Here is a 15,652-nt window from a genome sequence, read left to right as displayed (position 1 = left end):
GCCCCTCTGTGGAGAATACTCCTACACTTTGTGAGCATTTGAAGAACTTGGTGTCTGTTATTTCTTATCTTGGTGGGTGTAACCTTGATTTATAGAAAGTTTGTAAGATGTACTAGCTGAGAAAAATAATTGGTTCTCTCTCTGATGTTCCCTCCCTTCAAGAAACCCTGTTAAAAGTGACCCCAAATCCTTGGTCTTTCGCCCTTTGGATTCCCCTTCATAGAAATAAACTGTGGAATGCAAACCAGGGAGAGAGTTCACCCCTGATTTCTTTACTCGCTTGATAGACTTGAATTCCTGAAGAAAATCAGTGAACCCCACAAACATATGCTGGCTCAAAACCAGAGTGAGGAGAAATCTCATCACTGAGCTAGCCGGGCCACTCTGGGGGGTTTGAGTCAACTTGCAGTTGCACAGTGGAAGGATGTTGGTGGTGAGAGTCTGAGCATCTCCCTTGTTCTGAACAAAAAGCTCATCCAGCAAAACAACCAAATACTGTTCCAAGCCAGAAGCAAACTTTCAACCATCCTCCTGGTTTAACTTTAACCCAGAACTGATCCAATCCACCCCAAGGTCACACTTGCTGATGACAGTATGAGGAAACAGTGCGATCACACAAATAGCAGGAAAGGCTAATCTACTTCTCAGGTGCAGCATAAGCTTGAGCTGCTTGTGAAAGCTTGACACGGTGCACATAAAATACACCAATTTTCAACTCCCTGATGTTTTCATGAATGTTGTAGTGATTGTTTTTTTAGCATCTAAACCTTTAATCAGCAATAGGTAGGGAGAGTTTTTTCATTCTCTTAGTGTTTGAATTGCAAAGTTGGCACTGTTTGGAAATATATTTTCTGTAAACTGAAGACAATAATCTTTATATTAGCCAACACTGCCAAAGAGTACAGCCTCCCCTTATCCACTCCCCCCGAAAACAGGTTTAAGCAACTACCACAACTCTCCTAGGCTGTATGTTCCTACCCCACCACTACCTGGCTGCACAGGCACATAACTGCCAGTTCAAGGAACTGAATCAAATTGAATTAACAACCAGCCTAGCCTAACTGCTATGTTAATTGAAGCAAATTAATTCATGCTAAATTCAGGATAAGCATTTGCAATAAAGCCACAGAGGGGGAAAACGCCACTTAAAGGACTGTGAGATCCTTGAATAGTATTCTCTAAAATTCGTCACACATTGTAGAACCTTGATTTAAAAAGAAATAATTCTATTTATTAAAACTTCTTTCTCAACAAGCTTTCAACATACTGGAGTACCATCTGATTCTTATTCACGTAATTGGCAGAACTCCACTGTTGCCACAGGTAAGAAAGATCCTTCATTGCAGTCTGCTTTGCCAACCTGCAGATGAAAGCTAGAAGGGAGAAATGGTCAAGAGGAACAGCACTTTCCTTCACACGAGGTGATTAATATAGAGTAGTTTTTGATAGGAATGACAGGAAAGAAACAATGAACAGAGTATAGATACATAAACAGTGCTTAGTGCACTTCTGATTAAATAATGACAAGAAATAAATTTTGTCCCCCAAAAGACAGGCTATATTAAGCATGTCATATTTTAGATATTTAACAGTCATCTGTGAATCATGAGCAGTCTCCTTGTGGTATTATACAGCTACACTCACATTTATCATCTTTATAACATACAACCTATAACCTTTGTACTCCTGACAGAACACAGGTAGGTATGTAAGTACATGAACTGGATGCCCTTTCTTCATATTACTCACTACTGCATATGGGGCAGGAAGCATACTGGGGTGCTTAGCAAGATAAAGGGAACAGACTATGGCAAGAGTTCAGACGGCCTTTTGTGAAGACAGTGTAAGTCTCTTAATTTCAAATTCTTACAGTGAACTCCAGCCTCTTATCCACAGTTATTTTCCAGTAAGGGTGCTAACACCTTCAGCTCAGTAATAAATATGCATTTTTTTCCCTGTATTTGTCAGGAAACAGGAAGAGAAAACTGTGTCCAAGAAGTGTTTGTGTTCCATGTCATCTAAAGCTGTAAACCCTCTGCTTCTTAATGAGACATATATTAACTTTGCTACTTTAGCTTCGTCCTCTGAAATACCATCACAAAACATCCTACTTTCATTGCTCTCTAAACAAATGTGTCATTAGGTAAATTTTACTTAACCCATTTAGACATTACAACTACAGTTGTCACGCTTATAATTAACCGCTAGGAAAATCATCTTTGCTATGTGAAGCCAGGCAAGCTGAATTAGTCAAGTTGAACCACTTTTGAATTGCATGTAAAAAAACAAAAGAAAACACCCAACTCAAATGTGTTATAAAAAAAAAAAAATTCTTATTTAGAGGTCTTAAAAAATACAAGGCACATTTTATAAAATCAAATAGCTATCCATCAACACTTTGTTGTATATCCCCATATAAGATCATGTACTGGCAACTGTTAAGTAACAGTGGATAATCTCAACTAACATTTTATCCCAGTGCTAGCTGATAACAAGATGAGCTTGTCAACTCAAACAGGATAACATGGCAAGCTTTTGCTATGTTAATATTTACAGCACAGTAACTTGGCAAAAAATATATAAATTATATTATACCAAAGATAACAAGCAGTCTAATCCAAGATGGTGAAATGGATTCTCCTCTACTTCTCTCTACAGCTTCAAATGTTCAGTGTAAGCAGGTACATAGAGCAAAGTCCTATACACACAATCTGTTCAGATGCTTAATACACTACAGTTAAAACAGATTTTTCTGGTAACTAAAAATACTAACAATACTGCAAATATTCCAGAGACATTTTGCTTTTATGCAACTTTTGTATTCAACTAGAATGCCTTCAGCCCCAACTCACTTCTAAGTCAGCAGCATTTTCCCACAGCATCTGAAATGTCTTTATTTTCCCCCCAGTTTTCCACAAAGATTTATCTGCTTATCATTTCAACACAGAATAAGCAACTGTCAGTTCCAAATTCCAGGCTTCAATGTAATTAAAATGCAGATGTGTTTCTTCAGACTCTCTTGTACAAAGTAAGTCTATTGTCACTCACATCCTTTCACCAGTAATAACAAAAGTTCACTTTCCTAAGATTAAACTCAGTAGGTTGATTTATTGGTCCTACTTGAGTTTGAAGAATAAGAATCTGATTTCTTGAGGTTCCTGCTTGATGAGAGAGACACTTGCATCCTCTGTGTAGTTCGCACACTTCGGCAAAGAAGAGCATATTTAAGGTTGTCTCTGAAGTCTTTTGAAATATAATAATAGATGAATGGATCAATACAACTATTCAAAGTAGAAAGACACAGCGCAGTTATGTACCACACATACAGATGGCTCTGGCTGTAGGCTTTGAGGAGCGAATAGTGCACAATAATCAGCACATTGCTAGGTGTAAAACAGATGAGATACATGGACAGGACAACAATAATGAGTTTGATTGCTCTTTTTCTTTTCTTCCCAGTGCTTACATCTATGATGGAAGCACTCAGGGTCTTAATCATTAGAACATATGCAACAGCTGTGATGATTGCTGGGATTAAGAAGAGTCCAGTTGCAAGTGAGAGGAAATAACTGAACATATCATGAGCCAAAACATTTTCAGGCAACACATCATGGCAGGTTGTGATGTTAAGATTTGAAATATATGCCGTCTGATTAACAAGATACAGTGGAATAGTGCTCAACAAAATCAGTATCCAGATAGCAATGGAGATGCCCAGAGCAATTTCTGATTTCTTTTTTGAATGCACTATGGGGTTCACTACAACCCAATACCGTTGTACACTGAGACATGTCATAAAGAGGATGGAACAGTACATATTCCCATAGAAAAACCCAACAAATACTTTGCAGAGACCTTCACCAAATAGCCAGTTATTGCCATTTAGATGGTATGAAATCTTCAGTGGGAACCAGACAACAAAAAGAAGGTCTGCTAATGCCAAGTTAACCATATAAATCACAGCTGGATGTTTCTTCTTTGTTCGGAAAAAAAAGACCCAGAGGGCCATGGCATTGGTTGGCAAACCAATTATAAAGACAAAGATATAAACAATGGGAAGAAAAACTGTAGTTAGCTTTCCTGTGAGGACTTCCGTTACAAATTCATCCACCTTGTATAACTCTTCAGAATTATTTGCATTTGTAACCTTCTGGCCAATGAAACTTCTTCCTTTTGATTTCATGGATCCATCATTCTCTAAAACGAAAAAAAAAAAAAGTTGTTGCTGTTGTTGAAATACAGATTTTTGCCCTTTTAAAAATAAACTAGATATAGTGATTTACTCTGAATATTTACAGACAGCCTTATCAACAGAAAAATTAAGACTGATGTTCAAACACTTGACAATTTATCTTCCCTTTCTTTTGAATTTATTATCCAAAAGACAACAACCTCTATCCCTCAAAGAATTCAAGGATTCTACCAGACACCAAAACACTTTCCCACATCACCAGTGATATTAAAAATGCCCTGTTAAAATGGGCTGTCGGGTGCTTCTACCACCTGAACAGTTACAGTAGAAACTGCTTCAACTACCCCAGGGTACCATTACCTTTTCACACAGCAGTGCCAGATCAGCTGAGTACTGGGACATAGAGAACTTCACAGCAGGATAATTTAATTGCAATAGAAGCTTTGCCTGTCTAGATGGCCCAAAAATCAGGTATGCAATAGAAAAAGAACACACTACTTTCAGATAAGCTAAAACTGAAAGCCTGTCATGTCCAAAAGCCATGCACAAAGGAACTCTAGGGCATGCCACACATTACAGTGTATTTGAACAGAAACTTGAACATACTAACTCTGTGCATGAAGTTGCAATATGGTCCTCATCCGGGATCTCCTTCAGGAGAGACACTTCTACTTGAAGTATCAGGTGATAGAGCAGAAGGCTCTAAAAGTATGAAATACTCTGAAGTATGAAGGCTGCTTCACATACAAACTGCTGTAACTACAAGCTTTGCTCTGCCTCTTTGAATGCTGTGGGAGCTTACAAACCATGAGTGAGCCAGGTGCTCCTGACTCCTAAGTCCTGTAGCACAGACTTTGGATAGCCCAATTTTAAATACCTGCATACACAGCACAGTCCTCCTCCACTGACAGGCTAAGTTGCACAGCAATGTCCTGCAACGCACACTATTCCAAAAACTCAAACATCCATCTCCATACAGCTAAACAGTATGGACATGGAAGGTGACTGGCTTAGGGAGGATTATTTCTAAACTCAGTTTCTATCAATATTTGTGGATTTATTTAGCCAAAGCCCCCAAAGTGAAATATAAAAAATGTCTTTTTGAATATCTGAACAGTCATGAAAAATGTTGAAGTATGGCCCCTTTGTTAGTAAATAGTTGATACAGCTTCAAATAAAAAAAAAAATGCTTACAGCTTACATTTTAAAGAATTCTTACACAAGAAATAGATAAATACAGAAGTCTATTTCCAGTATTGATTCACCAAAGCAGCCCCCACTTTAGATAGCTGTTCCTTTCAAATTATAACTGCAAAAGTCTGAGGTACAGCATTAGACCCTTGTCTAGACCCTGCAACCTTCTGGAGATGTACACAGAAATATGCATGTATTGAAACTCTTCAGAGTTTCAAATTAAGTTAACCTAGATCCACTTGAGCACTTAAAAATCTCTAGGCCTAGGTAGCCTTCACAGGAAAATTGAGGTGCAAGAAAACTTTTTGCCTGTACAATGACATGGACAAATCTTTGCAGTAGACTGTAGGAAGACAGAGGCTTAAATTATACTAATAAAACCACCATCCTAAAGAAAATTAATTCAAATGCCAAACAGTCATTTTGATCTATATGTGGCATAGTTACAACAAAGCAGAATTATAAAAATTCTCTGTTTAGACATTCAAGCCCCATGATCACACCAACAATACTGTTCAAGACTGCAAAGTTTAATTATCATGCGCAACTTTTTTTCAGTCCAGCTAGCAACCTCTACATATAAGGAGACAGTATCCTGTTTCTCTTGCAGGTAAACACTCCCTCACCGAGCAACCAATCCTTTGTTAGGTATGTGCATTTCTACATCCTCTTCTTACTCTTTCACCACGTACCATTTTCCATAACAATCGAGCTCTTTTCCAAGACGAGTTTCACCCTGCTTGACTCACATACAGAGAATGCAGACTTGCTAATCTGCCCACGGGAAAAGTATACTCTCTCCTCCCACAAAAGACTGTTTCAACACCTCTGCCATTTGTCCAGAAGATACAACCACCAAATACTAAACACAGGATTATGTCTACCCTGCAGACACAAAAGTGACAGCAGCACGGAGTATCCAAAAATTAACTAGTTTACTCATGGAAGTAATACTCGCAATAGGACTAAATTTAAGATGAAGATGGTTTTTGGATCTGCAACCTCTTTCTCTCTTCTCCAAGAATTCTAAATGCCCCACTCCGTCCAGGTCAGACAATTAGGCTACTAAATAGCAGTTTAATTTCAGGAACTCCTCTCTGAACAACACAATTTGCAGCTACCTAGCATCTATCCGTTGAGAAAATAAGACGTATGCTTGGCTTCAATACGTATATGACGTATATCCTATGCTTGGCTTCAATATTTATACAATCTTTACACGTATGATTTTATTAGGTAAATAAGGCAGGTACGAAATATAGAGGGACACAGTGCAAAGGCATGCAGAGATATGGCAATGGGGTTTATTATAAAAGGTGGTGAAATATTAACTGCATGCAGTGAAATAGTAATAAGGTTTTTTTTCCTCAAACTGCACTTATGTTCAACAAGCTATAGCACAGACTAAAAATTTAAAAAGAATCCTAGCTTTTTAGATCGGGGAAAAAAACAAGAACGCGCTCCTTAAAGTTTTTTCATGTTTATCGTAAGCGGGCGGGCAGGAAGGGGACTACAAGAAGGTTGGAGAGGTGCTTTTTACAAGGCCACTAAGTGACAGGACCAGACGGAATGGATTTAAATGGAAAGAGAGTAGATTTAGACTAGATAGTAGGAAGAAACTCTTTACTGTGAAGGTGGTGAGGCACTGGAACAGGTTGTCCAGAGATCTGCCGTCTCTGGCAGTGTTCAAGACCAGACAGGACGGGGCGGGGTGGGGGGGGCGGAATTAGATGGAAGCTTTACGATCCCTTCCAAGCCAGACCATTGTACGGTTCTCTATAAAGCGAGTGAAGCCGTGCCCCAAACGTCCCACAAGCCCGGAGGGGGCTGCTCGCCGCGCCCGGCTGCCCGCCCGTGAAGCGCTTTCCCTCCCGGCCGGGGAGCCCTGCCCGCTGGTCCCGGCAGCCACAACACCACCCGCACGAGTTTTCCGACCCGCTCAACTCCGCAGAAGCCCGCCCCGTCCGCTCTGGGCTCCCCGAACCCCAGCCAGGGCAGACACCTGCCCCGCCGAGTGCCCCGCTAAGCGCCCCGCCGAGTTCCCGCCCGCGGCTGAGGGGCGGCCGAGTCCGCCGGAGGTGCCGGGCAGGCCGTCCCTCTGATCCCAGCCGAGCTGGCAGCTCACGCCGGTCCGGTCACCTTTAACAGTGGCAGCAGCTCCCAAAAGCGCATAAAGCAGCAACACCAGCAGTAGGCACAACCCGAAGCGTACAGCCATCCTCTCACCGCGCTCCGGACACCTCCACTCCACTCTGACTCCCGACAGTTTCACCTGATACCTGAGCGGGGCGGGGCGGAGGGCGCGGCCAGGCTCAGGACCAGCCCCGCGGGGGACGGGCCCAGGCCGGGCCCTGCCCTCACGGCGCAGGGCGGGAAGGGAGGTGCTGTCCCCGAAATGGTGGGAGTCGCTCGCCGCCGGCTTCGGTCTGCCCGGCGCAAAATGGCGGGCCCACTGCAGGCCCCGCGGGCTGCTGGCCAGCCTCAGGCCGAGCCTGGCGACCGCGGTGAAGGGCGGAACGGCTCCCGGGGGTCCGGGCTCTTACCCCGCTCATGCTGCGCCTGCGGTCGCCCGCCCAGGAGCCCGCCGGTGGGCCCTGCCCGCGGTGGCTGCGCTCTTAATGGCCCCCGACGCTGGGCAGCGCACTGGAGCGGCCAGCGCTGCAATGGGCACGGTTGGTGCCAAGCTGCTGCTGGAGCGGAGCACGGTTGTTCTGGATCACACCGGCAGGGCCCAGGGGCGTTTAGTCGGAGCGTGTTAGTCTAGCTGCCTCGTAACATACTGCGTTGTGCGTTTCAGGTTTCTGACTCTTCCATGTTATAACATCACAGAATCCTGGAATCTTGGAACAGGTCAGTTTGGAAGAGGCCACAGAAAGTCATCTGGTCCAGTCTCCCTGTCCAAGCAGGGTTCTCTGGAGTGTATTATGCAGAATTTTGTCCTGTCCAGTCAGCTTTTGAATACCACTGGAGAAGACCACACTCTTTGGTCAATCTGTTCAGTGCTCTGTCACCTTCACAGTAGAGAAGTTCTTGTTCATGTTCAGGTGGAACTTCAGTTTCTGCCTGTTACCTCTTAACCTATTGCTTGGTAGCTGCTAAGAGCCTAGCCCCTCTTCTTGACAGCCTCCCTTCAGATCTTTAAAGACATTGATGGGATCCAGTCTGTCAAGGGCTGCTGCACAGCACTCTTCCCAGCTTTGTGTTGTCAGCAAACTCTCTGAGGAGGCATCTGGCCTGTCATTCAAGTCATGGATGAACAAGTTAAACAGCACTGGGCCCAGATCTATCATATATGGGTTACATTTGTCATGTGACAGATAGGCAGGAAGATACGCAATTGCTGCTTAACCCAGATTTGGTGGCATGACCCAATAAGAAAAGGTAAGTAAGGTATGTTTTCACTTGGCAGCTTCACTTAAGCTTAGAATACATCAGCTTCCCTTTGATTTTGCAAATAGGGATTTCAGGAACAAAATTAAGCACAAATCATGTAATTGGTGTTTTCTATTTATCTGCACAGATAAGAATTTTGAAGGTTTTTGTGGTTGTCAAACCAAGCACACTGCTTACCAAATTCCAAAGTTAAAACCATGTATTCAGCCCTGGTTAACTCCCGCAGACAGTAGTGCTTTTTCTGCCTTAGTCTGCAAAATACTCTGTGTTCAAACAGTGATAAAATTGCCTTTTCCCCCCGCTTTTTAATGGTATGAATATACTGTTTTACATGGTTCTGAAAGAGAAAACTCTTTTTTTGTCTTTTTGTGATGGTCATGAGATACAGCTGGGAATAGATGTCTGGGAGTACAGAGAGATGAAGGTAAATGGTACTGAGAAGTTTTGGTTGTCAGAATTGACATTAAGGGCCTCTTGGTTTTGAGTCTGTTATAAGTTTCTGCATACTTGAACCACAGTTCCTCCTTGTCATCCGCACGGTTTATGGATTTCTCATCTAAGTCCCAGCCTTCTTAATAAACACTGGGAAAGTCATAGCTCATCCCTCCAGTCTCCCTCCCTGCCTCTCTCTCTCTCATTTTCAGAGCTGTTTTATTTACTTTACCATTATAAACCATTTAACAGGCATTTAATCCTGCTTTTAATCACCTTGTCCAGTGAGCCGTAGTCTTCTCATTTGGCTTTTTTTCTAGCCTCCCTTTACTAGTGTCTAGTTTTTCCTCTTAGATCTCTATTACTACGGGGTGGTCAGTCTTTCTCTCATCCAGTTCTGCTGTAGCCAGCGCTCTCTTGCCAGTTAGTTTTCATTATTAGTTCTCTCTTGATTTATTCCATCTAGTCCACCTTTTTGTCCCCTTTACATTCAAAGCAGACAGATCCTTCTCTCTTGCTTGGATCCAGCAACAGTGGAAGGGACTGAGCACACATGGGAAAAGTATTCATTGCTGTTGTTAAGTAAAATCTGGTCCCAGCTGTCCCGTGACAGACCAGAGCTGCAACTGGAGAAGCCCTGCGGCTGTGTGTAGAAGTACATGTTGCTGCAAGTGCATCTTCTGCAAATGCAGCTCTGGACTTTGCTCCAGGTGAGTGTAAGGAAATGATACCAACATAGGTTTGTAATTTGTGTAGTTTCTCACAGAGGTGTCAGAAATATGTAATTAACCTGAAGATAATCTTCCTTCAATTAACAATATAAATACTAAATATTAATAGTTAATATAAAATATAAATAATAATTAATATGGAATCATTAGATTCCCAAACAAGGAAAAATGGAGCTTATAAGAGAGAATGTCAGGTGACTTTAATATCAGAGAACTCTATCAACCTGTCTTGTAAGAGAGACCTTATTGTTGCCTTATGTAGAGGGATGACTTTTGAGAAAGGTGGGGAGAAGCATTTTACCTGTAGTGATAGGACAAGGGCTAGCATATTTAGCTAAAATGAAAGTAGATTTAGGTAAGACATATGGAAAGAGATTCTTTACTGTGAGAGTGGTGGGACAGTGGAATAGGCTGGCAAGAGACATTGTGGATGGGGAATTTCTGGAAGAGTTCAAGACCAGGTTGAATGGAGTTTTGAGCAACCTGGTCTTAAAAGAGGTGTCCCCACCCCTGGAATGGCATTTTACTAGATGATCATTAAAGATCTCTTCCAACACCAATTATTCTATGATTCTATAGCAAGCTAATGGTCCTTGGCACATCCAAGCAGTTCTTGCTGCTTTGTCTGTGCGATGCCAGTCAGGCTTTTGTTCTGATTTTGTTCTACTCAATTTATTGAGAAATTAGAGCTCCTAGTTTACACTTTCAGAAGAGGTAATATTTGTTACGAAGATTCCCCATGTATAGTCTTTCCCCACATATAGTCTATAAATTAGTTCTTCTCCATGACTTAAAAAATATTTAATAGAAACTAGAAATGGTCTTACCCCTGCTCAATCACTAGAACTTCTCAACAGAGCAATGTCAAAACTTGCTGATTTTAGATGTCTTTATTGAAGACAACTTATTTGTCAAACCTCTTTGCAGTCCTAGCGTGTCGTTTATCAAACAGTTTGGAAAGAAAATAAACTATTTGTAAATAAACACAAAGCAACTGTGCTGTTGTTCATATTTGTTTATCATTGAATAATAACTGAGATAAATACAACTGACAGAAGAAGTGAGTACGTGACTGTAGAAGCTTATGAAACCTTAATTCTTTGTTACAAATTGGTAGTTTCTTGGGTTTTTTGCTGTACATTTTATTTCTGTTACATATCTACGTCAACTATATCTATGTGTGTCTGTGTACATATATATATAATAAATATATACTATATATAAATATTAAAGTAGTTATACTCCTATGTTATATTATAATGAGTAGGGAAAAATAGTTTTTAATACAGTGACTTGAAAGGAGCTTTGAACTTGCACATCATTGCTTATCAAAGCATACTCAAAGCTGACAAAGGTAACTGAACAACAGTTTGTAATTCCTTGCTCTGTCAATGTTTGTTTGGAGCATGTTGTCATGAGAGTCTTGTGCACCATGGGACAAAGGCCATTACTGGAAATACACCCTCCCTTGTACTTTGAGTAGGTAGTGAGTGTGGTTTTAACACAGTTTAGCACAGGGGCTCCAAAGGTGACCTTCTGGCATATACTCCTTGGGTCTTGAGTCATATTAACAGCATGGTGATGTCATGTAATCATGAATATGTGTTACTGTCAAAGACACTTGTTACCCCTTTATTTGAGAAATCAACATGGTTTTATTGCAAGGCACTTGTTAGTACTCGTGAAGTTTGTGCTAGAATAAATGGGTGGGAGCTTTTTTATTATGTAGAGTTTGTTTTGTGTACTTCTTTGCTCCATGGGAGTTTCTGAATTCGGATGGCAAATATCTTTTTAGTATGTGGCATATTTTAATTGTACAGCACTGGGGGAGAAGGTAGAGGATGGTTATTTGTGCCATATGTCTGACAGAAATATATGGATTTTTTTTTTTTTTTTAAGGAGCAAGAAAAATTTGGTTTTAGAAGGGAGAAGAAATAAAAATACCCTAACTTTAAAAATCAGTATGTCTTGTAGGGCTGGCACAGCACTTAAAATATCCTTCAAAGAATGTGCCCAGTGGAAGTATTCTCGAAAGAGGGTGAAGTTTGGGTCAAATGAAACAATGTGAAGAATTTAATTTCAAAAACTAATTTAATTTTTGATTCAGAAGAGCTGATGCATTATATCACAGTGCTTTAGCCTGCCTTCAGGCTAGCCACCTGTCTTCTTGGAAACTAGGGAATACTTTGGTACTAAGTTACAGCAACACTCTGCTTTAGTAGGGCAAGATCGGGACTGTAGATATAATAAGCATTTTTGACGACTCATTTCAACATGATTAAGTTCTTTATAGTCCCTCCTTCTGTATCTCATTCTTAAAATCCTCTGTGCCATCCCAAGTGGTCTCTCTTGCTTATTTTCCTGAGCCTTTGAACAGGTATCTATTTCCTGCTCAGTTGGTTGGCCTTGCTGGCAGACTCGTTAAGTACTAGGTAAGAGTTGTCACTAATGCCTTTGCTCTATGTGTGTCTAGCAAGGCGTTGCGGTGCCTTTTTGTTCATTATATTTGATTCAATTATCTTCTTTATTGTTAAGTTGTACCCCCCCCACGTTAATACTTTAGTCCCAGTTGTGCCCTCCTACCCCAGTTGCCAATCCACCTTGATACCTGCACCTTGTTCCCGAATGTTCCGTGTTCCCCCTTCCGTTAAGTTGTCAGTCCTCCCTTGTGCCAACCCCCTGCCTGCACCGCCCCATTTGGAATTCTCCTATTCTTCCAAGCCCCATTGGCCCTTGTGCCCCACTCTCCACCCCTTGTCTTCCCCATTGGCTTATGCTTTATGTAACCCTGCCTTGTGCTCCACCCATAAGTCTTCCCTATTGGTTCATGATTTGTACACGCCTCTTGCTCCTCCCCCATATCTAAGTTGCTGTACACCCTGTATGTTTTGTCTTTCCTCCCTGGAACCTTCAAAAGAATAAATCCCTTTTGGAAGCCACATGGAAGACCTCTCCCTCGTCCTTACTCCTGCCCTCAACGCTGGACAGCCTGTGCAGTAGAGCATAATCCCTAAGCTGCCCTCCTTTCCAGGAGCAGCCCACTCTTGGCCCAGTGCTGGGAGCTGGCTGGGGAAAAATCCAGCACTGCATCACAAGGAGTTTAGGAAATGAGAGATTATGGGCAGCAGCTGTATGTTTTCTGTTTCTCTGTGAGCAAGGATCCATTTTATTTCATTTTGTATTTAGGAAGTCTGTTACCTCCTTCCCTTATTTCATGTACACCAAGTTTCTTGCACATTTTTGAAAATCTGGCCATGGAAAAATATGTACTTTATTAGCCTGTTGTGCTGATGTGTTATTATGTTGTCACTACTTGAGGTGCCAGTGTGGGTAGGATAATAATTTATGGCATTTTGGGGTCACTGTGCTGGCAGAACATTTAGGTAGTATTGGTTCTTTTAGGTGATCTCTTAATGGTTACTGGGTACCATCCTGATTTTCCTGACTTTCTGCCAGCATTGTCCTGTGTTTGTTTCTGTGTTTGGCTTTTAACTCTGTATATTTTCACTTTTCTCAAAAGCAAGATCCAGGATGGGGGATGGAGACATGAGAAACATGATTAAAGGTCTAGGTTAAAATGTTAGGTATTCTCAGTGCCTAAGGGGTAAAAACATAGATGGCGCAAAACAGGCTTCATGCTGACACAGAAGTATAGAGGTGACTCATGTTCACCATGACCTTGCAGTGACAGAGGACAAGTGAATTTAACAGAACGGTTGGTCTAAGCAGAGTGTAAAGCAGTGCTTCTGTACTTGTGTTGACAGTTGTTTAGCCTGTGGTACATCTGTCTTCAGCTGTCCCTGCATGAAATAAAATAAAGGTACTAAAATCAAGCAATTGGAAATGAGGAGATGCTTCAATTTGTTCAGTCTTAACATTCTTGTGCATATGTGCAGCAGCATGGCAGGAGCTGCTGAGACCACCGCCTTCCCGAGAGTTCTGTCTCCAAGGAAAGAGGATAGCTCAGCGCACCAGACGCTCATGCACCATGATGTTCTCTTATGCTGATGAAAGACAGAAGGGTTCTTTGTATGGTGTTCCTGGGGAATTTATTCTCACTGAGAAAGTGACAAGGGACAAAGGACCAAGATCAGAGGCTGGTCCAGGATTATATACAGACAGGGAAGGGCGGAGCAACAGGTTTGAGGGCCAGTGGGTTGAGGGCACAGGGGTGGTGCAGAGACATGGTTAAAGGATGGCAGCCAGCCAGGGTCCAGGGGAGGAGTGACAGGGAATGGGGGCCAATAGAAAAGCCAGGGAACATTCTAGAACTGGGGTGGAGAACAGGGATGACATAACTCTGGGGCCAGGACAAGGGGTAATGTAATTGGAGTACATTAACAGTGAAGGACTGTGGGAGAACATTCCTTAAATGGGGATCCCATCCCAGGGTATCCCACAAACAGCATCCCCTATCAGCTCCTGGGATGCAACACATACATTTTGAAAGGGATTTAGTTTTGACATCATATTCAGTCTTTCTATGTAGTCTGCTCACAAAAACACTTGATCTTGTACTTACGCCTCTAAGATGTATATATACACTTGAAATACCACGATTCAGCTACTACTGACTTCTTATCCTGCTGCTGTTGAAAACTGGGGAAGAGCTCTCTCTGCATAGATAGAAGGCAAAGAAAGGGATGTGCAGACTGCTCGCCACTCATCAGCACAGTCACAAGTTTAGGCTGAGTTTGTAAAGCTGTTTTGAAGGGAATTGAAATTTATTTTCAATATGGATTTATTAAAATTCTTGCCTTGTTTGTACTTCTATGCTGGAAGGAATATAGGGTGGAGTGTATAAAATCGCAGTTCCTCTTCAGGCAGTCTGAATTGTTACATAGTGGATCACAAACATACTGTGTGCCTACAGTGTTGTCTTGCATCAAAGAAGGCTGTTGTCTGTAACATACTTCTGTGTAGTTTGCTGCTCCACTGAGCACCAATGTACTATTTGTTGGATGTTCTTTACTCCATCCAAATCTTCCCTAAAGAAAACCAGGCAAAGTCCAGAGATGATGTAAACAGCTGGAACAACCTGAAGAATGTTTGTATTCTAAAGATTTGTTTAGTCTAAAGAAGATTGTGGAGGGACCTGATGATGTACCTAAAATATGTCCAGGGCTGCAGCATATTTTCTATGTTCACTGAGTGGACTGAAGTGTTGGCAAAGCTAGTTATTAGGAAAAACGTTTTAACAATCAACAGTTTTAACAAGCACCAGTTTTACTGAGCACTCATTTTCTAGGGAATCTGTAGGACATCCATCACTGGCACTTTTAAAGTTTAGATAAACAGGAATGATGTAGGTATGTCTAGCTCATCCTGGTAGGAGGATTAGGTGATGCCATGAGCACAGAAGTAATGCCTCCAGCACAGTCATTAGTGACTGTACAACAATGTTCCTAGCTAAATCAAATCCCAGTCATTCATTATACTGACATTAGTGGTCTTACTTTTGTTTAGAATCTGAAAACACTAAGGTTTGATATAATGTTCTACCTTGTAAGTCACCCTCAGTGGTTTCATAGAGGTGTACCTCTGTTAAAAAAAAAATAAATAAAAAATGCTATTGTACTGCTTTCTAAACCCTGTCTAATCTGATTCTGGCTAGGAACACTTCAGATTTTTAGGTCATGTTCAACATTACTGAGCAATTGTGAGTCAGGCAACAAGGAGGACTCTTGCTGAGATCATCAGGTTTTTATCT

The 15,652-nt window shown here is 41.7% G+C and overlaps 1 protein-coding gene across 2 annotated transcripts; it reads right to left on the bottom strand.

Annotated features, from left to right (window-relative positions):
- Positions 1 to 1,386: 1,386 nt before the first annotated feature.
- F2RL1 (F2R like trypsin receptor 1) lies at positions 1,387 to 7,657 on the bottom strand. Of its 2 annotated transcripts, none has more exons than XM_088054272.1 (2): positions 7,599 to 7,657; positions 1,387 to 4,197 (listed from the first exon to the last, which is right to left on the bottom strand). In XM_088054272.1, the coding sequence occupies exon 2, from the start codon at positions 4,181 to 4,183 to the stop codon at positions 3,095 to 3,097; it is 1,089 nt and encodes a 362-aa protein (XP_087910398.1). In that variant the 5' UTR covers positions 4,184 to 4,197; positions 7,599 to 7,657; the 3' UTR covers positions 1,387 to 3,094. The 2 variants fall into 2 exon arrangements, with proteins under 2 accessions (XP_087910398.1, XP_014116532.1); XM_014261057.2 differs by having other exon boundaries at positions 7,526 to 7,652.
- Positions 7,658 to 15,652: the final 7,995 nt, after the last annotated feature.

The sequence above is a fragment of the Pseudopodoces humilis genome, chromosome 4 (assembly GCF_049639895.1).
Source record: "Pseudopodoces humilis isolate 2021_Gansu_Grassland_sample_001 chromosome 4, ASM4963989v1, whole genome shotgun sequence".
NCBI classification, from domain to species: Eukaryota; Metazoa; Chordata; class Aves; order Passeriformes; family Paridae; genus Pseudopodoces; species Pseudopodoces humilis.
Note: the sequence above shows the minus strand (reverse complement) of the source record. Positions and strands in the feature narration are given on the sequence as shown.